This window comes from Anastrepha ludens, chromosome 6 (assembly GCF_028408465.1).
Source record: "Anastrepha ludens isolate Willacy chromosome 6, idAnaLude1.1, whole genome shotgun sequence".
NCBI classification, from domain to species: domain Eukaryota; kingdom Metazoa; phylum Arthropoda; class Insecta; order Diptera; family Tephritidae; genus Anastrepha; species Anastrepha ludens.
In genome coordinates this window covers 80,679,405-80,705,095 of record NC_071502.1, presented here as the reverse complement: position 1 = coordinate 80,705,095, position 25,691 = coordinate 80,679,405, and the positions used below count along the sequence as shown (strand labels likewise).

General features: G+C 37.9%; 1 protein-coding gene across 1 annotated transcript in view; it reads right to left on the bottom strand.

The window, feature by feature from the left end:
- LOC128865648 (MOXD1 homolog 1) overlaps positions 1–24,501 on the bottom strand; it is a 96,126-nt gene extending 71,625 nt beyond the window's left edge. Inside the window, exon 1 of the mRNA XM_054105880.1 lies at positions 22,922–24,501. Coding sequence (XP_053961855.1) covers positions 22,922–23,431 — 510 coding nt within the window. The 5' untranslated portion in view covers positions 23,432–24,501. The remainder of the gene's footprint in view (positions 1–22,921) is intronic.
- Positions 24,502–25,691: the final 1,190 nt, after the last annotated feature.

Here is a 25,691-nt window from a genome sequence, read left to right as displayed (position 1 = left end):
AAAAGCTCCTCATAAAAACAAATTGCCATTCGGAGTCGACTTGAAACTGTAGGTTCCTCCATTTGTGGAAGAACATTAGGACGTACGCCACAAATAGGAGGAGGAGCTCGACCAAACAACCAAAAAGGATAAAAGCGCCAATTATATTCTTTTGCGTATATATATATAACTTCACACAACCATACCAGGCGGATTTATCACTGAAAAACAATTTTTTGTTTAAATAAATTAATTCAATTTTATTATGGAATTTAATTGAAAAAAAAAAAATCGTGTAAAAACAGGGAATACGTCATGGCAGTTGTCATTCGAAGTTATGAAAGCCACAAGAGTAGACGCTATAGTAGCTGAGCAATAATGTAAGTATGTAAAGTGTGTTTCAATTTCAAGGTTTAAAAAAAATTAAACAAAGATCCATTTCTTTGATTATTAAATGTAGCTCATTTGGTGGTCAGACAAAGAGTTTCAGCTGTTAGTGGGACCCGTGTTATCTTGGCACAATTACGTTGAGGATATTTTAGTAGATTAAACTCCTACCTATCTCGAATTGACCCCGACATACTCAACATATGTCCGGCATGTAAAGATGCTCCGCACGATGCTAACCAGCTATTCACATCCCTTTGGATCCAACTCATCGATACAGCAAATTTCCTGGGTCTACCGTTAGATTAGAGAGACAATTACGATCGGTAACTGGCAGAGCTTGATGAAATGCTAGAACGACAACAACAATAACAATAACAATAATACCTACAACAACGAATACGGAACCAAAATCGATTGTTTGATAGGCTGTGTGGCATGACGCGGCATTTTGCGGGACCCACGTCCATAGCTTCAATTATAGACTATCAAAAGTCATTAAAAATGGCTCTGTATTGCTTCCCGTTTAATAAAATAGTGTTAAAAAAAAAAAAATACAATACTACGGCTAATTATGACACCACTACAAAATCCGCACGAGGTCGTCTCGATAAATAAAAAAATGCCAGTGCTAAAATCACTTATTGCTTAATAAAAAGAAACTTGTTATTGGATCACCCTGTGTATATAAAGTTATTCACATACGAAGTCTCCAGTTGCGTAAATATGGAAATTTGGTCGTCACTGTTAATAGCGCGAAAATATGTTGCTGGACTTGTTGGCTGCCGCCTGCCTTTTGTCACACTTATCCTTTGGTCACTTGTCAAAAATTACGATACACGAGTGCATATTTCTGAAGCCTAACCAGCAAAAAGTAAGGTACAATTAAAAGAACGTGGCTAATTAAGGAGAAGTTAAGTCACTGCACGTGTTGAACACCAACACAGCCAACACTAAATTACAAGAGCTTGACCTTTATAAATCTATTAGGAAAGGTGAGATAAGGCAAGTCAAGACAAGACTTCACATGAATGTGTAGGGCAAATACAGGTATTATATATTTAGTCAATGGACTTTTCTAATGGAAGTTTGTGTGTATGTACGTTTGCAACAAGTATGCATACACCCAACAGGAAAATAGTCTCGGTTCAAACTAGGATAGCTATTGGGAATTTGCAATCACGACAAGTTCACAGTCGTACTATACTTCTTATAGTTTCTTAAGAAAGGAGTGTCCATTGTGTTCATGGCATTCGTTTTTTTAGTTTATTTCGGAAGTATTACTAAATTCGACAAACTTGTTCCAGCCTGCTATGCACACATTTTAATATACTCGTCGTAGCTTAGAAGCTGTGATAAATGCGTTATATTAAATTTATTGATTTATTTCAGGAAAAAATAGCGAAAATATATAAAATATATCAGCTGGTGCTATGAATATTTTTTTTGAAAATCATGCTTTGGAAAATAAAAAAAAAATTCATTTAAAATTTTCATTAAATTTTTTTCATATATACGCTTTGTGCACCTGCACATATGTACATACATACATATGTATTAATAGTTAAATAACTTGTAATTTTCTTCCACATAAGTAAATCTTATAATTTAGTTTATATTAATTATAATACCTTCCTTGCATTTTATAAACCGTACTTCACTAACCACCTGTTAATCGTAATGTGCAAGAAGGGCGATTTTGTGCCTATACTTTCGGAAGGGAATCGCGACATGAGTGGATCGCAAGAGGCCAAATAGTACTAGTACTGAACCATACATCCCTGCAGAATATATGTTTTAAAGATGCCAACATTAACGGTGTTTGTTAATGTAAGGATTTCGGAATATTTCTAACATAGTCTTGCGATTTCGGGATTTCGAGGTACGTCGCGAAGCACAACTTTATTAAATTCAATACAGATTTAATAAGCCTAAACCGTTATGAAAACTAGAAGACTTTCAACATGCCGTATGTCGTGCGATTTTTTTAAAATGAGAGATAAATTGATTTTGAATACCATTTATTTATTTCTTTTCCACGCAGTTTGTAGGTTGAGAGGGTTATACTCGTACGCACAATCTCCATACCAAGTACAGGCGAGTGGTATTGTCGCTAGTTTGTCTGCTTTTCAATTCTATCGTATGTCACTACGCTCTGGTTTCCATATCAAATGATGCGGAAATATTCCGCTATCTCATTAAGAGATGCTCGGCATTTGCGAGTATTGATGGTATTTGTGATAACCCCACCCCACCCATTTCTGCTTGACTATCGGAATAAATATAGACTTCTCTAAATGTAGACAGACAGCTACCTGATTATATATATACACATGCCCCACAAAGTCTGCGTTCACCCTACAATAACTTTTTAGTAAATAAAACACATAACCTGATTTTATAGTTTTTATAAATTTGTAATATATATATTTACATATATGTTTATTTTATGTTTAAGTTTCAAAAACAAAAATAAATTTCAAGATTCCTCACATAAGTGTTTAGATAACGGTGAATAATGGCTGTAACAAGTAAATAAAGCGACCATAAAGTCTGCGTTCAGTCTTAAAATCTAATACAAAAACATGATATGCTATATGCAAAAATGAAATCTAATATTGGATATCCACGTTGCTTCAGGACTTCACTCAGCCTATTTGGCATTGAACTTACTAGTTTCTCTGTTTCCTCGGCTGTTATCTTCCTCCATTCTGCCTGCACGACACTCCGCAAAAGCTCTTTACTAGTAATCACTTGCTGACGAATTCTTTTTTCTAATAGATCCCACAGATGCTTGATGGGGTTAAGATCTGGGGACTGTGGTGGTGTTTTAAGCTGTTTTGGGCGTTGTATAAGAGCCAAAACTTAACGATCTCGGCTGTGTGCTTCGGGGCGTTATCTTGTTGAAACCAAAATGTTCTTGATAAGCCGAGATTTTCTGTACTTTGCTTTAAATTCCGTTTTAGTATGTTCAAGTATCCCCATTTATCCATCGACGAATCAATAAATTCTAACTGACCCACCCCATTTGCCGCCATGCAGCCCCGAACCATAACCCCTCCACCCTCCGTGCTTAACCGTTCCAACAAGATTTTGCTTTTCAAGAGCTGTTCCAGGTTTTCGCCAAACAATTTGACGGCCTTTTATTCCGAATATACAAAATTTACTTTCGTCTGAAAATATTCCTTTTTTCCAGAACTCGGGAGGCTTATTTATGTACTCATTAGCAAACTGAATGCATTTACGTCTATTCACAAGAGAAATAAAAGGCGTTCTTCGGACGACTCTACCATGGTATCCAGCTTGACGTATAACTTTTCTGGCAAATACTTTTTTTAAATATTTGATTGATGTTTTCAACTAATTTTGAGGATGTAATCCGGGGGTTAGCCTTTGCCAAGTTGATTATAGAACGCTCTTCCCGGGACGATAATTTTTTCGGACGCCCTGACCTGGGCTTAGATGTAAAAATTCCAGTTTGCCGAAAATTTGTTACAACTCGCTGAATAGAGAAATACGTTCCCCGAATAGATTTTCCAATATTTCGGAAACTTTTTCCGTCTTTCCACATTTTTATAATTATTTTCCTCTCAGAAACTCTTATTTCTTTTCTCTTTCCTTCCATGTTCATTAATTATCTCCAGTTATAAATAAAATGTTCAACTAAGCTTTGTTAACATACAGTCGAAGTAATGCGCAATCAAAAATTAATATAAACAAGGAAAAATATCTTAAAATTAACGGTATCATTAAAATAAACAGGCTGAACGCAGACTTTTTGGTGCCACATTTACATGCTGCTGAAATTATTTTCCCGTTATCTAAAAAGTTGTAAGGCGGATGAACTTGCAAGAACCGGTACAACCGGATAAGGCGCAGATACCCATGCCCATAGCCACTTGTAAATTACTTATAGACAGGGAAACCATCAAAAAGGTAAATACAATCTGGCAAAACCTCACAACATGCGAACTAAGCAGACAGACATGGCCGAACTGGAACAGCGGTCGATCGAAGATCTTGCTACGATTCAACAGAGAATCTATAAGAAAAATGATAGGTGTTTTAACTGGTCATTGCTTAATAGGCAGCCACGCTAGAAGGTTAGGACTCCCTTACTTCGATTTCTGTAGAAGCTGTCTTAATACAGAAGAAGGGGAAACAGTCAGACACCTTTTATGTGAGTGTGAAAGCCTAGCTATGAGAAGGCTGCGCACTCTCGAGACAGCATTTCTAACCGATGTAGCGGACATAGCCCATCTAAAACTAACGAAGCTCTGCTCGTTTATTAAAGCAACCGGATGGTTTGAAAAGGAACACGTAGAGTAAGGATAAGCTCCAGTGGTATCACAATGGACCTGCTGAAGGTCTAAGTGTGTCTTGCGACAACCACCCTACCTACCTACCTACCTACCTATCTAAAAAGTGAAGTGAGGAATCTTTTTAAAAGCTGGGAATGTAGTGAATAAACAAATTGTAAAGATTTCAATTTAATAATAATATTCTATTTTGTTTTCAATAAATTTAAGAAGGCTATTTGGGTGAACGCAGACTTTGTGGGGCATTTGTATACCTATATAATTGGCGCATACACCCTTTTTTTGGGTGTTTGGCCGAGCTCCTCCTCCTATTTGTGGTGTGCGTCTTGATGTTGTTCCACAAATGGAAGGACCCTCCAAAATTTCAAGCCGACTTCGAATGGCAAATTGTTTTTAAGAGGAGCTTTTTCATGGCAGAAATACACTCGGAGGTTTGCCATTGCCTGCCGAGGGGCGACCGCTGTTAGAAAAATGTTTTCCTTCATTTTAGTGTTTCACCGAGATTCGAACCAACGTTCGCTCTCTGAATTCCGAATTCTATTTTTCCGAGTGTCACAAGGAAATCGACAGATGACGTACATACAACGTACATACATATATTTATGCATAAGTAACAACGTATTTGTCACTTGCCAAATTGTAATGCATATTAATTTATAAGTGTCCACTTTCAGAGAGACGTGCGAACATTCATAACCTTATAAATCCTCTTTTCTCGTAACATGTGCTAAAATACCTGAATGTACATATGTACATATATTTCTACTTATACTTAGAAAGAAGCAACAATTCACGCATTGTTAACTAAGCTTCCTGTTCTCATAAGCGTGTGCATTTCCATATCCTGTGCGCATACAAATGTTGTAATTAAATTTAAGAAGCTTCTTATCATACATATCACACCTACACGTTTACTCACACACACACATGTTTGCAGTGATATATTGTTACATCTCTAACTCCGACCATTTTCTTGTTCATATTGGCTCTTATTGGTAACTACTTTGCGTTTCCATTTACCTGCGTGTTTGTTTGTAAATGAGTTTATAATAAATATCCGTAGATATGATTATTTAGAAATAATCCACTAGGTATGCCGCTGTAGGTGAATGAGTTTGTATGTGACAACCGCTGTTAGCACGAAACACTCAAATGATAGAAAAAGTATTTGGTAACAGCGGTCGCCCCTCGGCAGGTAATGGCAAACCTCCGAGTGTATTTCTGCCATGAAAAAGATTCTCATAAATAACTATCTGCCGTTGGGAGGCGGCTTAAAACCGTAGGACCTTCCATTTGTGGAGCAATATCAGGATGCACATCACAAATAGGAGGAAGAGCTTGGCCAAACAACCAGTAAAGGGTGGTTTGTTCACTAGAAGGTAATAAGCGCTGACTGCTAGTGTCATGGCATTGCCACGGAACTCATCATGGCATCGCACAGGAGGCCAAAGAAGTTGAGTGCCGCGATAGTGAACGGATTAACTTCGAAGAATAAAGAAGGGTGCATCGAATTGTAGGAGGAACTTAGAAATCATTGTGTGGAGTTAACGGAGAAAGGAGACTTTTGTCGTTCGATATAAAATATTGAACGTTATTTAGTTTGCTTGAGTTTTATTGTAAACTTTCCGGAACATAACTGCCCGGTTATGTTGATAAATGATATGCTCTAAATGTTCCTCGCGTAAGCATCACTTCAGATGTCGATTTTTTTGGGGAAATTTGAGAAATTTTCGAGGATATTTAACTAAAGGGTGTTTTTTTTAGAGGTTAGGTTTTCAAGTTGGCACTACTTTTTTCGTAGATGGTCTTTTTGACCGCTGTCACTTGATTTATGCTCAGTTTGGTTTGCCATTTCATAATGAATAGACTTACACCTGAACAACGTTTGCAAATCGTGCAAATTTATTACCCAAACGAGATGACCACCGATCCCGATTTTCACAAGAAAATTTTGTTCAGCGATGAAGCTCACTTTTGGTTGAATGGGTATGTCAATAAGCAAAATTGTCGCATTTGGAGTCAACATAATCCACAAGCCATTGCTGAGACGCCGTTACATCCTCAAAAAGTCACTGATTGGTGTGCTCTATGGGCAGAGGGAATCATTGGTCCATATTTCCTTAAAAATGAAGCCGGCCATAATGTTACAGTCAATGGAGAGCGCTATAGAGCCATGATTAATGACTTTTTCGTGCCTGAATTGGACGATGTTGATGTGGAGGACCTTTGGTTCCAACAAGACGGCGCTACATGCCATCCAGCCAACGCAACAATCGATTTATTGAAGGAAACTTTTGGTGAGCGCATTATCTCGCGCCGTGGACCTGTGACGTGGCCTCCAAGATCGTGCGATATAACACCGCTGGACTATTTCTTGTGGGGCTATGTGAAGTCGCTTGTCTACGCAGATAAGCCCGAGACGATTGACGTCTTGGAAGAGAATATTCGGCGCGTTATTGCTGACATACGGCCCCAATTGCTGCAAAAAGTGGTCGAAAATTGGGCCTCTCGGCTGGAATTTATTCGAGCCAGCCGCGGCGGCCACTTGCCCGAAATCATTTTTAAAACATAATGGCAAACCCTTATCTTTATAATAAAGCTAAATTCTTGGCCATAACATTAAATTATATACGTTTTATTTCATCTTGAAAACCTAACCTCTAAAAAAACACCCTTTATGATTGGCGGCCTTCAACTGACTAATCGATGACGATTTTTCGATTATTGTGTTTTTTCGTACCCTGCTGAACGATTATAACGATCGAAAATATCCGTAAATCAGGGATATTGCAAATTTTCACAGGTGCACAATTTTCGTAGTGCATTTGAAGGATTCTTATACGGTTCTGGATCGGAATCGAACCCATTACAGTAAATTATAGCTGCCCCACTCAGCATTTATCAAAAGTGGTACTATTGCACTCTGACAAATGCCAAGGACGAAACATTGCTAAAAAATCTTGAGAGAGTCTTTTTCCCGTGACTGATTTATGTTCAAAATATTACGAAATTGGACTATAACCTGAGTGCTCGAACTATTTCCTCTTCAGCGCTATTTATCCGCCATTGATCTCACTTAATGATTTGATTACTACAGTCAGTCTTATCCGCCGTTTTTTAATCCAAAATTATGGTTGTACGTGAAATGACTTAATAGTTTATCATCAAATTTTTTTTTCGGGACACTTATTTTTTTAGGTTCCGCAAACCTATCCCACGAAAATTATATCAATAATGATTTTTACTATAGAACAAATTTTTCTTAATGTTTAAATCCACTTTTCACATACAGAAGAGAATTACTGAAACGTTAAGAATTACTGATGGGCGAACTAATTAAAAAGTGGAAGTGCAGAAATGTTTACAAATTTCTAGCGCTTCAATGGAGCATCAAGGAATCATGAACAGATTCAAAGTCGTTACGCTAAAAGCAAATCTTATGTCAAAATGGAATTTGAAATATTCGTGTGCAGAATTCGATGACTTTTTTAAAATAAGTCCAGAACTACTGCGCCAAATTACTGCAAAGGAAAAAATTTCATCAACATTCATTTTAACGTTGCTGACTGTGATGGCGCCGCCGACGAAAATGGATATGTGATAGTTGATAGTTATTGTGATTAGTTTAGGATGGTTTAAGATGGGGGTGTAAGTTCTTTGAATAAATAAAATAAAGGGTGATCAGATCGGAGGTACTTTCTCCAATAGGGCCTTTTGACAGATCAAGCGTAATTACTGTCAAACTAAATACATAATTTTTTTCAGTATTCATTGACATCTCATCCTGGAAACACTTACGCCTTAACAACGTTTACAAATCGTACAATTGAATTACGAAAATCGACGCTATGTGAAAAGTTTTTGGCTTAATAGTTACGTCAATAAGTAAAATTGCCATATTTGGGCTGAAGAGCAACCCAAAGTCATTCAAGAACAGCCATTATACCCATTTAAAACAATCGTTTGGTGCGGCCTATGGGCTGGACGAATCATTGGCCCATATTTTTTCAAAGACGAGACTGGCGCCAATGTAACATAGAATGTGATGGCTTTGTGATGCCGTCAATAGAAGCCCGTGATCTTCACAACATTTGGCTCTAACAAGACGGCGCTTCTTGCCATACAGCCCGTGAAACAATGGATTTACTGCGTCACCGTTTCGATGAGACATTTATCTCTCGTCTCAGACCAGTGGGTTGGCCGTAGTGGATAGCGTGATATCACACCTTTGGATTCATATTTGTGGGGGTATTTCAAGTCTTAATGATTTGTGGATAAACCAGCTTTGACTGATCCATTGGAAGTCAGCATTACTACAGTTTTTCAGGAGATACCGAGCGTAGTAGTCATTCAAAATGGTTGAATTACAGCGCAGTTGCGGCCAACATTTGAAAGCGATTGCCTTTAAAAAATGATGTCATGAATGACTCTACACGAAAATAACAAAGATTGCCCACAATCAATTTGAGCTTTCGTTGTTTTATTTCAATTTAAACTCCGATACCTCTAAATTTATCGCCCTCTGTAAGCAAATTAATATCAGAAAAATTTACAAAGTTGGAAAATTCTTTTATTATTATTATCCTTGTTTTCATTCCGATATCCCGCGAAATTGTTAACAATAGTGAGCTTTTATACTTTTTCAGTAAACAGATGATGGCTTTTTTTAAGGGGTTATACGCAGTTATGAAGCAAATAAAAGACGGGTTGTCAAGGATTTATCCTGAAGAAACTTCAGAATATTTTAATTTAAAAATTTTTGGCGGTTATAAAAGCATCCTTCAAGAACGTAACACAATTTTTTATTTATGAAAATGTTGATTATAGAGCGCGCTGCAGGCGATTTCTGGAACCTCCTTTAAAAAAAGACGATTTACGGTGTACATCGTAACTCTGGATTGGATTATCTGAAATCAAAAAACCAAACAAAGTTTGTTAATATATTAGATTATCTAGTATTTAATCGTTCGGCTAATCAAAATAGTGAATTTTCACAAAATGGCAGCTTTTAAAAGAAATGATTTCGATTTTTACGTTAAAATTTGGCCGTAAATTGATTATAAAATGGAAAATAAGACTCAGATTTACAAAAGGAACGATTAATTACTAGGAAATGTATCTTTAAAGATTGAGTTAAAACGGTTGACCGATCAAACAAGCCGTTTTCGAGATATCGTGTACACCGACTTGAAAAATGCCGTTTTGAAAAAAACAGGTTTAAGGTTTCAATACCTACCTTAAAACGTGCCGAGGCATCTCTACATATTTAGGTATAACTCCGAAAGTATTGCTTAGATCTACTTCAAATTTCATGCGTATACTTTTGAATATATGTACATTACAAAAATGCAATAAAAAAATCGATTTTTTTGAAAGTCATAACTGCGTATAACCCCTTAAGCTAAGCGTTTAATTAAAATTTCAAATAATCTAATTTTGTATTAAAAATAATTATTACGTGAATTAAAGTTTTACAACGAATTTAATATGCCCGCACGGTATGTATTTGTATGTTAGCAGGAGCATATACATTAGGGCGGGTCGATTTAAAAATCGCTCATTGCTCTGTGAAAATCGTATTCTAGGGATCAAAATAAGAAATTTTGCCGAAGGAACAACCTCTAGAACGAATTCTGATGTCCCCCAATTTGGGTCGAACGAAAAATCCCACTTTGACCCATTTAGAGTGCTCCAATCGAGTCCAAATGTATGACCGACCCCCACTAGCTGTGGACGGCCGATCCACCCATGCCAGTGGCACACCCCCTGGAACTCCCCTGGGGGGTTCCCCATACAATCATTTCAAAATATCACCATTTTTGGCCTTTACATGAGAAAAGAAACTTAAAAGTTCGACCCAAATTGGGGGACATCAGAATTCGTTTTAGAGGTATGGTTCCTTCGGCAAAGTTTCTTATTTTGATCCCTAGAATATGATTTTCACAGAGCAATGCCTCCCCACAAATCGACCCGGCCTAATATACATGTAATATTACGACATTTTATTTTACTTTTTACTTTTGTAAAATTTGGTATTCGAGCAAAAACAATTTATTAGGCGAACTCACATATTCAGGTAAACACTTCTGCGAACAATTTTTTACTGCTTATGCCTATTTATATGTACGTATTTATGTGCATATGTGTCCAGGTACATACATTTAAATAATTCTGCAAATTTACCCTTGTCACGTTCTTAACAGAAAATAATTACATTTATACTTTTATTTATATATGTATATGTATGGGCTCTATAATATACCGAAGTGTATACAGGTGAACATATGTATGTATGTGTGCCCACATACCAGTAGAATATCTCACAATAGTGATGATTTTTGAAATTTATTAATTTCATATCAGACGCGTAATAAATATACGGATTTTGTACGTTCCTCAGTGGTCTACAAAAGTCTCATAAGCGATAACCTCTATTATAGACAGGAGCTTCAATTTCAAACACTAATATTCGTCAAGCCGCTAATCCGAGGAAAATGCGCATTTCAGTACGTTTGGTTATGAAAATAATGTGTGCGGAAAAACTCTCAGTGCGACTGCTAATAAATGAATATTAACAAAGGCTTTTATGCAGACTTCGCTGAAAAAAGAACTGAATACAAAGTAAACTTTTCATTATCTACTTTTAATAAACTTTGGTATAGCCTGATTCAGTAGAACAATGAAGATGGAAAAGCAACAAAAGTCCACTGATTGCTTGTTGGCGCAGGTGCTGGTGCCTTTAAAATCCCACTGCACGCAAAGAACCGTATGAACACTTCAAGCAGAATACCACAAAATGGTGTGAAACGTAACAAAGGAAATTAAATACTACTTGAACGTATGTGTGCATTTACACTTACTTGTATTTGTATTTACAAATGTATTAGTGCCCTAAATCTACGCTCCTTGTGTGTGTAGTTGAAAAAGTAACACGAAAAGAAGTTTTTAAGTAAATAGTTGATTCGCTGGAGGACTTCGGTCGGTATCTCGTGAAAAAGTAATGCTGATGCCTCAATCAAATCTGGTTTATCCACAAATCACTAAGACTTTGAATACCCCTCTTCGATAGTAAACTTCTCTCATTCCTCCTACACTGCATCTTTCAAGACCTCTTGGGTTGAAATTTGGTGTGCCTTTATATTTCCTTCCACCAGCGCACATAAGTGTTCAATAGGATTTAAATTTTGCTATTATCGAGGTGTTGACAGTAGCTTGGGTACATTATAGGGAAGCCATAGTTTTAGTATATTGGCCGTATGCTTTTTGTTTTCAAATATCCAAATAAGATTTACTCCATACAACTTTTCTTCCTTTGATACCAAAAATTAAAAACTTGCGTTCATCCGAAAAAAAAACTTTTCCCAAAATTCTGGTGGCCTGTGTATCTGCTCATTTGCGAAAGCAATGCCTTTTTGCCTATTTATTAGGCAAAATTACTTCTTCCTAGCAACTCTTCCATGATAGCTGGCTTTTGTTGAGGCTCTTCTGGCAATTGAAGTGTTAATATATTAGGTGCGCAACTAAGTTCCCGCTGTTTGTCAATATATGCCGCCAGCAGTGTGTGCTACTCGATTCTAACATAATTCGTTTTGGTATCATATACTTTTGGTTTTGTGAAAATGTCGGATTTTGTGCTGAATAATAGTCATTTGCGGGAAGTGTTGATTTTCCTCTTTCATTCGAAAAATACAGCGGCTGAAGCGCATCGAGAGCTACAAAAAGTTTATGGAGATGCTGCTTTAAGTGAAAAAACGTGCCGAGATTGGTTCCGTCGCTTCAAAGACGGCGGTTTTAATGTTGACGACCGTCCGCGTGAAGGAAGGCCAAAAACATTCAAAGACGCTAAGTTGGAGGCATTGCTCAATGAGGATCCATGTCAAACGCAAGAAAAGCTTGCTTCAGTATTAGGAGTTACCCGCCAATCCATTTCCAAGCGATTGCATGTTTTGGGAATGATTCAGAAATAGGGGACTTGGGCTTCTTATGAGTTATAACCAAGGGATGTTGAATGTCGTTTTTTCGCATGTGAACAACTGCTCCAGCGGCAAAAAAGGAAGGGGTTTCTTCATCGCATCGTGAAGGGTGAGAAAAATGGATTCATTACAGCAATCTAAAGAAAAGAAAGTCATGGGGACTACCCGGTCATGCTTCTACGTCATCACCTCGGCCGAATATTCACGCTGCGAAGGTAATGCTATGCATTTGGTGGGATGAAGTTGGTGTTATTTATTATAAACTGTTAAAACCAAGCGAAACCACCACTGGGTATCGGTATCGACTTCAATTGATGCGATTGAGCCGAGCACTGCGCGAGAAGTGACCGCAACACGCGGAGAGGCATGAAAAAGTGATACGCTCGGCCTCACGTGGTCAAACCCGTTAGAACCTACCTGGAAACACTGAAATGGGAAATCCTACCCCACCCGTCATATCCTCCAGATATTGCGCCGTCCGATTATCACCTGTTCCAATCCATGGCACATGGTCTAGATGACCAGCAGTTCCATTCATATGAATACATCAAAAACTGGTTAACTTAAACAATAAAAATAGTAATTTTCCTTACAACAACATAAAAAGTGAATCCGCAACATGGTGAAAAGATTTGTAATGGCATTGCAGCGACAATTTTTTGTATATGCATTCGAGAAAAAACTAAAAAAATTACTATTATATATGCAAAATATTGTAGTTATTACATACAATTTTTTTATCAACTTAGAATTTAGAATGAATGAAAATAAGGTTTGCATTTCGACGCCACGGTCTTTTGTGCCCTCCATTCCTTACAGAACCTCATCGAAACGCAGCGCTCTTATCTTAAATCTAAGACAGAGTAATGTTGAGCTGAGCGTATGTGCTTTTTTCCGGCCACATCCGGCCGAGATATCTCAGTTTCCTTCGCGCTATAGCATCGCATTCGAGAAGAAGGCGAGTTGTAGACTCCGTGTACTGGGCGCAGAAACGACAGGTATTAATGGTCCATACCACAATCCTATGAACAAGGCTGCGCAATCTGCAGTGACCTGTGAGTATGCCCGTGATCATTCTCAGATTGTTATTAGGGAGGATTGTGAGTTGCCTGAACCTTCTGTGATTATATCATCGCAGTAAAGGCCTCGCATGGCGTGCGCCTATAATTTGGCGCACATCATAGGTATAAACCTTCGTTTTTCAGCTCCTTCTTATTGATGAATGATTCCATGGCAAGGAAGGGGTTGGGTCCTCCTTATTTGACAGTTAAACTCCAATTTTCTGGCACTCCTATGCGTTTGAACATTCCCAACAAACTCAGTTTCTCGATGCACTCAAACACTAATGAGGATTAACAACAAAGGTTGACAATACCTTGAGTGCCGCCTCACAGTCGCTCAGATTTGCGATTTTGGTTCAACCACCAAAATTTTTTCATATGTTGTCACTCGCTTGCACCGTTTATTGGGTGTTAATCCTTATATTTGTGGTGTGCGTCTTGATGTTTTTCCACTCTATTTTATTCAACACATAATTAAAATAAAAATCCAATTACCCCATAGTTAATAAAAAACTAAAGAACTCGAAAATATTTCACTATTATGAAAGCTTTTCTATGTGTTCTAACTGCATTCCACCTCTTATATAAATTTTTCAGGTTTATTTTTTAGGTGAATGAAAGTTGAAAAATTTTAGTAAAACAATGTAACACGTATTAATAGAGACAGTTTCATGGATTTTAAAACCATTTTCTCGAGTTTTATGCCCATTTAATTATAAAAAAGTTTATAAAAAAATCACCCTTTATAGTTGGAGTTTTCCCTCAAACATTTGTGACAATTGCCTATTATGAAAAATTAAAAATTACGAAAACATGCTTTAAAGTCAACAAATAAACTGGTAACGACAAGCAAAAAAGTAAGAAGTGGAAAAAAATTCACAGGATTAAGAATTAAGCTGCTAAAAAATGCGCTCTAAAAAGGATTTTTTACAACTTTTTATTTCTGAGGATTTGATATCGAATAACGGCGCTGAACGCAAACGCAATAAAAAGGCAGGAGTTTAATTTCAAGAGGCGTTGGTTTTCGTTAACAAAAACAAAAACAAAATTGAAGCAACAACAAAAGTAAACAAAGCTATAAACAGCGCAGCGGATAGAAGCCCTTAAAATTTATGTGTATTGAATAAGAACCGCACATCACATCTATTGTGGCTCAATGATGGTAAGAAGGGAGTGGAACCGAACATAGCAGATAAAGCGTAATAGGAGTAGCTGGTAATAAGAGAAACTTTTTTATGAGTAGTGACAACAGGAAGACGTGAATTTGCCGCTCATATACTCGCTTACACTCGCATGTACTCGTACGAACGTGTTTTTGTTGTGCTAATGTTACTTGCCACATACAACCGGCCCCTTTAATGAAAATAACTAAAGAAGACGAAATTAACAATATGCAGTTTTTGTCAAATATTTAAATAACTTGGCGCGTTCAGTCGAACACAAAATACAAGGCGAAATATTTGTAGTTTTTATTTTTGCGGATTTAGCATCTCAATGCTTCCTGGGGCCGTATTCTGTAACTCGATTCGAAAGTTGATTCTATTGGAATTATTATATCGACCCGAATTTGTGTAAGCATTCTTTACAAATTTCAGAACGAGTTATTCTTCCTCTTCTTGATTGGCGCGATATCGATATCATCGGCATACGCCAACAATTGTACGCTCTTATAAAATATTGTGCCTAAGCGATTAAGTTCTGCGGATCGTACGATGCTCTCCAACATCAGATTAAAGAAGTCACACGACAGCGAGTCACCCTGTCTGAAACCTCGTTTGGCTCGGAGAGGTCCTTCCCAATTCTGACGGCGCTGCTGGTGTTGAGCAACGTCATCTTACATAGCCGTATTAGTTTTGCGGGGATACCAAATTCAGACATCGCGGCATACAGGTAACTACTTTCCGTACTGTCGAATGCAGCTTTGAAATCGACAAAAAGATGGTGTGTGTCGATTCTCCTTTCGTGGGCCTTTTCCAAGATTTGGCATATTGTAAATATTTGGTCGATGGGAGACTTTCCAGGTCTAAATCCACACTGATAAGGTCCAATCAGTTCGTTGACGGTGGGCTTCAGCCTTTCACACAATACGCTCGCTAGAACCTTATAGGCGATATTTAGAAAACTAATCCCGCGGTAATTGGCACAGATTGCAGGATCCCCCTTCTTATGGATTGGGCAGAGCACACTTAAATTCCAATCGGCAGGCTTGCTTTCATCCGACCATATTTTGCATAGGAGCTGATGCATGCACCTTATCAGCTCCTCGCCGCCATGTTTGAATAACTCAGCCGGGAGTCCGTCGGCGGCCGCGGCTTTATTATTATTTAGCTGCTTTATCGCTATTCTCACCTCATTTGCGCATTTGAAAACTGTGAATGGCCACCAATGCCAAACATATCGAGAAGCATGTCAACTATTGAGTTTGCTGGAGAACGATTCTCATTGGGATTTAACACTTGCGGATTCAGTTGTTTTATCAAATGTTCACAATTATCATCACCACGTGTTTCCCTTCACAACCAATTCAGTTATGGAACAAATACAGACGACATATGTGAAGATATCTTGCATCGCTTGCGCATTCCAACGAATAATCCCCACATGCAAATAACCGATGAAATCTACAATGAAGGATTGATTCTGATTGAGGATCAATGCTTGACTATTGCAAACAAACTACTGATTGAAGTAGGAATAATTGCGCCAAATCGATGCATTCAACCAAGAATTAAATCGAGAGCTGCAATGCAATGTTGATACATTGTAGGAATTCGTTCGAAATAATGTGCCGTTACTGAAGAGCAAAAACAAGTATACGAAACATTAATGCAAGCGGTGGACAATAATACTGGTGGTCTATTCTTCCTGGACGCATCTGGAGGAACAGGGAAAACATTTGTCATTTCATTGATTTTGGCCATTATTCGATCAAGGTGTGACATAGCTTTGGCGATAGCATCATCTGGAATTGCGGCGACTCTTCTAGATGGCGGCCGTACTGCACATTCTGCGCTTAAGTTGCCACTCAATTTAAACACAATTGATACTCCAACATGCAATGCAATGGGAAAATTGTTGATGCAATGCAAGCTCATTGTTTGGGATGAGTGCACAATGGCACATAAGAAATCACGTGAAGCACTTAACTTCACACTGCAGGATATTCGGCGTAATAAAAACATCTTTGGCGGCTTGATGATATTGTTGGCAGGCGATTTCAGGCATTGCCAGTAATTCCCCGGGGAACGCCTGCAGATGAATTGAATGCTTGCCTGAAGGCATCACCTTTGTGGAATAACGTAAACACATTATCGCTAACCACTAATACAGGGTGGCTGATGAATTTTGCTACATTAAGAAACTCAAATAACTTTTTTTTTAGTGTATGGAATTCATTTATTTTTTTTTCAAGTTGAAGGTCATTAAATTTTATTAAATGTAGCTTAACTAGTTTTAAAAATAATTGAATTTAAATGCCCCCCATGCTCGTTGACACAAGTGCGGCATCTTAGTAAAAAGTTGTTCATTGCTGCTTTCAGAGTTGCGACAGGAATAGCCGCAATTGTTGCCCGAATGGATTGTTTTAGTTCATCCAAATTTGTTGGCTTTGTTTTATAAACTTCTTGTTTACATAAACCCCACAAGAAAAAGTCAGGTGCAGTAAGGTCAGGCGACCTGGGGGGCCAACGAAATTCGGAGTTTCTTGAAATCAGTTTATTGGGAAATTTTCGTCGCAACTCTGTCATAACAGTCTGGGCTATGTGAGACGTTGCCCCATCTTGTTGAAACCACACAGAGTTGAAAGGAATTCTCTTTCGGCGTAGTTCTGGATAGAAAAATTCTTTCAGCATTTTCAAATAACGGTCTCCAGTAACCGTAACGGTGTGACCATTTTCTTCAAAAAAATAAGGCCCGACAATACAGCGTGAAGAAACCGCACACCACACTGTCACGCGAAGAGGATGCAATTCCGTCTCGTGGAGTATCTGTGGGTTAGAAGTACTCCATATTCGACAATTTTGTTTGTTCACATTGCCGCTTAAATCGAAACGGGCCTCATCAGACATGAAAAGGCAGTTTAACATGTTTTGGTCTTCTTCCACCATTTGCAGGATCTTCTGGCAAAATTCCAAGCGAATCGGCAAGTCTGCTGCATTCAGTTTGTTAACCATTTGAATTTTGTAGGGAAATAAGTCTAAATCTTTGTGCATTATTGTTTGCAAAGACTGTCGGCTGACACCAAGTTGAGCAGATAAGCTTCTTGTTGAAACCCTTGGATTGCTTTGTATAGCTGCAGCTACAGCAGCGATCGTTTCCTCCGTCCGAACTGGTGGGTTTCGATGATAAGGCCTTCTTGCGACTGTTCCTTGCTCAGCAAAATTATTCACCAGTCTCATTATGGTCCATCTGCTCGGGGGATCGCCGCCAAACATCCGCTTGTACTCTCTCTGTACCAAAACTACGGACTCCAGTGCGTGATAGCGGCGGACTATCCAAATTCTTGTTTACGTGTCCTAGTTATCCATTTTAATAAATTTTAAAGATCAATCTGCAAATTAAAACAAAAATGGAACAGATAACTTAAAAAGAAAAAAAGTTATTCAATTTTTTTTTGGTAGCGGCTTTCATCAGCCACCCTGTATAAGAGTTCAACTTCAAAATGATCAAAGTGCTGCACAATTTTCCAAACAATTGTTAGCTGTTGGAAATGGAAAAGTCCCAGTTGATGCGACATCTGGATTAATTACTCTTACCAACGACTTTTGTCGATTTGTAGACCTTCAATTAGCTCTTATTGAAAATGTTTTCCCAAGCATTAATGAGAATTATCAGAATTATGCTCGGTTAAGTCAACGAGCAATTCTCGCCGCAAAGAATAATGATGTACACGCACTGAATTTCACCATTCAATCAAAAATCGATGGCGATTTGGTGACATACAAATCCGTTGATTCCATAATAAATCCCGATGATGTAGTAAATTATCCACGGAGTCTTTGAACTCTCTGGAGTTACCAGGATTTCCACCACATAACTTGCAACTCAAAGTTGGTTCAGTTATTATGATATTGCGTAATTTGAATCCACCGCGACTTTGCAACGGTACTCGACTTGCGGTGAAAAGACTTATGACGAATTTGATTGAGGCAACCATTATTAACGCAAAGTACGCAGGTGAAAATATATGTATTCCTCGTATACCAATGATTCCGACTGATCTTTCGTTTGACTTCAAACGATTGCAATTTCCGGTTCGCCTTGCGTTCGCAATGACAATTAACAAGTCGCAAGGCCAATCGTTTAGTGTTTGCGGGATAAATTTAGAAAATCATTGTTTTTCACATGGGCAGCTATACGTTGCGTGTTCACGAGTTGGGAAACCATCCGCTTTGTTTGTGTTAACGTCAGACCAAAGAACAAAAAATGTGGTTTACCAAAGAGCACTTCAATGAAACGGATAAATTGCGGACACGTATAACGCTTCGATTCAGTATTTACTTTGGATTCACTTTCATTTTTTACTTAGAGAAAAGTCCTCTAAATTACACTTCATTTTTGTAACCAAAATTACTGTTGTAAAATGAAATAAAATTTTTCCTTTTTTTCAAATATAAAACAAAAAACATAATTTTTTTCATCTTTTAATCCCCAAACGAAATGTTACCAAAAACAAGCCGTTTGGTGGCGAAACGGTGTTCGCCGGGTTTGCTAGTATTTTTATATAAATCTTTTAGGTGCACAATAAATAAATCAAAATTCTGAAAAGTCATTTACTGTACATATTAAAGTCGTAGAAAAGAGAAAAATCCCATGATTCAATTATTAAAGGTTTGCTCACTAGTGACATTCGAATTTTGACACTCCCTTACAAAAGGTTGTATTTAAGAAGGTGCATAAAAAGGAAAAAATTAAATCCTTTTTGGTAAAAATGGTAGCAAAATAGTAAATATTTTGTTACTTAAATGGAAACAAACTGCGAACGGCTTAAAAAATAAATTTTAATTAATATTGGAATGTAAATAATGGTATAGATAGAAGTGATTAGCGGAAATTGCCAAGTCTAATATTAAAACAAGAAATTATTTCACATAATCCAAGTTTTTTTTTTGTGAATTAATTTTTAAATTTAAAACCAATCGCGACGTTTCGCCAATATGAAACTATTTTGTTAAAAATATATTAAATAAATAATTGGCACGTAAAATTCTGTTAGGTGTTTCGCCGAGATCCTTCTCCTATTTGTAGCGCGTTCCACAATTGGAAGGCCCTACAGTTTTAAGCCGATTCCGGTAGATGGTTTTTTATGAGAAGCTCTTTCATACTGGTACTGTGCTTTTCTAAGACTCCTCTGGACACTTCATCCATCCATAGGAAGGTGGGCTCATTGGAAACAAGTTTTTCCAACTTTTTATAATGAGGTCTGCAATGTAATCGATTGCGTCGGGAGTACTCAATAATTCTCCCTGCTGTAACTCTTTAGCAAACGCTAGCTCTTTGCAAAACATGAGTTCCGTTTAAATCACCACATCATAAGAAATAAAGCTTTGTAAATTCTTCATCTCGATCTCGGATTGTGTCAAATACTCTATCATGTCCTGACTTAATCGGAACATACCGATGAAAACTCTTGAGCGAGTTGTTGCTCGTAAACAGTCCATTTTGAAAATGAAATGTTTTTTCTACAAATTTTACTTTTCCTTCACTTTTAGTCAAAATTTCTAGCCGATTTGTCAAGAGTGAATGAGAAAGCTGCTTACTGAGCAAACCTTTTATTATTGAATCATGGAAAAATCCCACAATTTTTAAGTTAAAGTGTACAAGAATTTTATTTTCGGTTAAGTATATACATACATACATATGTAAATAGTTATAAAAGTTCAAACTGTCTAAAGAATTTTGACGTTTTAATTTTTGAAAAGAAATGGAAGATAAAAATATTATTTCATTGATGGCATTGGATACTTCCAACGCTAAAACTCTTTAGTTTTAGTTCTTATTCTAAAACCGTTACTCCTGAAAACCGTTATTCCTGAAAACCGTTACGGTTATACACGTACAACGCTGAATATTCAGGTCACCACTAAAAATGTTCGACACAATCCATAGCTAGTTTTGTTTCGATGCGAGTATTTACGGGCAAATATTAGATACTTTTATTAAAAGTACTGAGTACTTTTTGTAATCGAACACTTCTCGCTAGTCACTCAGGTGACTGTGAGAACGCAGTTAGAGTACCAACTTGCTTTCCTTTGAAGAAGTTTTGGTTTCAAATTATATGAATTGTGATGTAGTGGTTTGGCAATACTTGTACTTTGGAGCTGGAAAAACGATTCGGCCAAATAAAGTGCCATAGAACCATTGCTATAGCTACAGCTTTGGACCCTAGATTCAAATATACTCACTTCACAGACTCCGTTCCTTATTCAAAAGCCGTCTAAAGATCAGAGAGCTTGTTACAACACTGAGGTCTCGTGATTGGAAAATACGCAAAAAAAAAAATACTGGCGATTTTTCGAGATATATGGCGTTATCAATTTAAAGAGAAACCCGCTAGAAGAATGGGAAGATCTTAAAGTCACATTTGCAACTCTTTATAAAATAGCAAAGATACCAGTAAGTATCGATTACTTTTCTCTGATACTTTTAACGTGTGGCGATATCGGAACAGTACTATCCACGGCGTGATGCGAATGTAATATCAGCGTTACAAAAATACATATCACAAATTTTGTTATCATCTTACAACTTCAAAGGAATGTGCGATGTTCGGTCGTAATCCGAACTAGTTTACATGAAACCGTTTCGTTTCGAAAATTAGATTTACTACACATACAAGAGGTCAAGGACTTCTAGTGATTAATCGAAATCGAAGTAGGCTCAGCGGTCAACAAGGCGATGGTGAAATTATTTTTAGGATGCCATTTATTGAGATCGACTACATTGAAGAGGTGCAGAGATGTAAAAAATTATGAAATACCTCCTTATCCAGCAGATTCTGTTGATATGAAGGTTTGGGTCGGCGGTAAGAGATTTGGGTCAAATGAAGAGGTCAGCGTTGAAAGAAGTGCCATATTTTGAAGTCCATTAGTAGTCGATTTATTTGGAGAGTTCAAATTGAATGTTGGACGAAGTATGTTGAAGAATACTTTCATACTTTTTGTTTTTCGAGTAGATTGGGGAGCTGTTGGTGGTGGAGGTGCTGTCTGATTGACACAGCCCAGACCCAATTAGCACAAAAATGTCATTTTGATACATCACTTGTAAAACCGCTGCTTTTTATTAGTCTAACCATCTTGATTTGACTACGAATCTGCGCCTGCCTATTTTCTTTTCTGCAATTTCTTTCAAGTTAACCATTGAGAATTCGCCCAGCATTCTATGCCGTAGAGTACCCAGATTTGGGCACTCACACAGGTAGTGAAATACCGTTTCTTTAGATTCTTCTTAATTGCAACTTCTGTATCTATCGTTGTACAACCACTCCATCTTCTCCCCATGGTCTCTCAAAGTTAAGTGGCCGGTTATTGTTGACGCAATTTTGAATGTGTCTGCTCATGGCTTTCTTAACAACTCGTCAGTTCTAGATTTGTTGAAATTGGGCTACGTTTGTTTAGTAATTTTGCAGGTATCCTTGTTAGTCCATCTGCAAACGGCCTGCTTCTGGAATAGCGAAAAGATCTGCTTTTTGCGAACTCCTTGGGGACAGCCTATTTATACTGCTTTTCATCGTTATAGGATGCTCCAGATCTTGCCAGTTCATCAGCTTTTTCATTTCCTTCTATGTTGATAGGCCAGGTGTGCGCTAATACATTAAATTCTTCTTTGCATTTTCTGACGATTTTTGAATTGGATATAGGTGACTTTAAGGCTAAAATAGCTGCTTGACTATCTGAAAAAATACATACTTCCGATAGTTGAGCAGATTGTACTTTACTTGAGTCTCGAGCGGACTTCGATAAGTGTGCTTGTGTGCCTCTCTTATGTGCTTATTTTTCATTTGACTATTGAAATTAATTAACGAGCTTTTAACAGCATTGCACGTTATAGTTATTTATTTTTTGTGATAGTATTGAAGATTCACCTACGTAAACAATTTTAATTTGATCTCCTTAGAATGTCTTCTCTAATGAACAAATATACGAGTGTAAGTGAAATATCTATGTCATTATGAGTACCGAATGTTAGAGTGTTGTAAACTCACCAGTGCATTAGCTTTGCCGGTGTGATCATCGACCCACAGCAATACCAGATCGGCATTGGCCATGCGCGCACTCTTCCGCGCAAACCCGATTCCAATAAAGCCGCGCGTATTGGCGGTAGCACGAAAGTATATCTCCTTCGATGTGGACCCTTTCAGCCACCACTCCAGCCAGTAAAGGCCATTGGCATCCATCATTTCGATGCGACGCCAATTGGTGTGATGAATGCCCGTCATCGGAACGGTGCTGGACGCTGTGCTGGTGGTGCTGTTGCTGCTGCTGGCGGCATGTGTAGCTGCGCCTGGGGCTGTGGAATTTGTCGCAACGCCGCCGTGCTGCTGGTGGTGATGATGGCGTTGGTGCGCATGTGTGTGCTCATGCAGTGCAGTTGCTAGCGGCAGCGTCGTCAGATACATGGACACTGTGATAATGATTATTAATATGCTATTGTTTGTGCTTGAGAAGTTGGCAAGTGCCCTGCACAACCGGTGTCGCTCTAGGCAGTGGGACATTTTGAACTATTCACTAGCACTTTAGAGACTGGTAATACGAAAATACAATCGGAAAACCGCAATACACTGGATTTTAATGAAATTACCAGAAATTTATTTTTATAAAGCAGTTGCATTCACTGCCAGACATAAAAAACACACACACAACTCTTCACCCAATTTCGTAGAACTTAAATACAGAAACCCATAAATGGCCAAGTATTGGTGAAGTTAAAAATCAGCTTCTTATTGGACTTTATGCAAAATATTTTTTAATATGCAAACACTGATATTTTTCCAATTGGATTAATTTTTTTGAATTTCGCTGCACTTCACATAGTTATAATTATTTTTGTAGTTGGAATCGCTTAAACTATTATTAGACTCGCATTGAATTTCTTTATACATCTGCTGTTGCTTTCGTATGCCGTTATGTAAGTAATTATGTATGTGAATATGCACTTTTTAAACACATACAGTTAAATTATCTAAAGAAATCGAAAAATAGCAGCTGTCGCTATTCTGCTGCCACCATTCCCACAGGCAGAAAACCGCTCAATCGTTTTGTTATTGGAATACCTTTGCGTTGTGTTATTTATATATATATACATATATGTATGTATGTATGTGGGTTTTGTTATTTATTTTACTCGAGTTTTATGTAGTTTTTGCACTCGCGCATGCGTCACTCATTCACTCACTTGCGCATTCGAACAGTAGGCGGCTGCGATGCGCACGACATAGCCTCCGAAACGAATCTCACAAATGCGGCGAATGTTTAAGTAGCAGCACGAGTTGTTCACTCTAGTTGTTGTTGTGCTAACTCCTGCAAACATTTGTGGCTTCACCAAAGGATGCGGCACTTCACTTATATACATACATACAAACGTATATGTATATGGTTAAGTATGATTGGAATGATTTCGGGATCTTAAATATTCATATCCACAAAATTTGTTTAAATATTTCTTGTATACTGTTTTATAACATTCCAATAAAGAGGATATTTTCATAATAGTCCGTTAGCTTTTATAACAACGCATTCGCTCGCTCGTCCGATCTAAGTTTCGCGTAGCTCTACACGGCGCGCATATCCCTTCGCAACTGCGGTTGCGCGCCTTTGTCAGAACGTGTTCGACCTGAACGCGTCAGTAAAACAAACGTCGCCGCTTCCTTCGCTCCCTTCTGGCAGCAACCACATCCATATACATACATATGTACATGTACTCGTACATCGGCAGCTACTCGATCATCTGCCTGGCAGCAGGCTTGGCTGCCAAGCACGTTAACGACCAAGCCAGATAGTCAGTGAGGCAGTTGTTTAGGCAGTTCGGCTCAGCAGAGCTCAGCAATGCATGTCTGTTGTGCTAAATTTATTCCCAATGTGTTTGGTAGTTTTGTTGCTATCGATATGTATACACATACATATATATAAATATACATACACACATAGAAACATACGTACTTATATTGTCCATAACATTGAATTGACTTGGTGAGTTCTTCGGTAGGTGAGCAAATGGAAAAGTGAGTGTGGTACAGGTACATGTAGATACGTATGTATGTATGTATGTGCATATGGATGAGTACATGTCTATGTGCTCACTTCCATTTAAACATACATACATACATATTTACAAAACTAAGTATGTTTATATGTAATTTGGTAGTGCCGGTGGTGCATTTATTTATTTATTTTTGAAATTCATTGCATGTTCACATTACATTTTGCCTCTATCCCTACTCCCTATATACATACATATGTATGTATATACTTCTATTGTGCTCTTGCTGACGTTGCGCAGCTTATCATCGGTGGCGCGCCTGTGCCATGCGCATATAAAAAGTGTTATGTGAGATAGTTTCACGTGCGCTTACGCCGGGCTGCTCAGCGAACAGAATGCGAGGCTCGTGTTGTTGCTTGGCTTCATTTAAGTACCAAATTGTTGTTAGTGTTGTATTTTTTATAAATGCATGTACCTTGGCTGCATATATGTACTTCGATTTGCCTTAACTTCTACCTACCGATTTGCAGATTTTGCTGCTTGAGGGCTTCATAACTATTTTTATTTATTTGTATTTTGTAGTTTATATTGGTGGTTTTTTCTTCATTGTACACTTTCGTATTCTTTCAAGTGCACTCGCTCGTTTTTCTCTCTTTTGTCGTTTTGTCGTGCAGGTTTTGTAGCTTTGCAGTTCCAGGATGCCGTGGTAGAGAAGAGGAATTCAATCCTTCGTATTGGAGTTGCCTGCATTGGCAGCTGTCGAAGGCGAGTGTGTT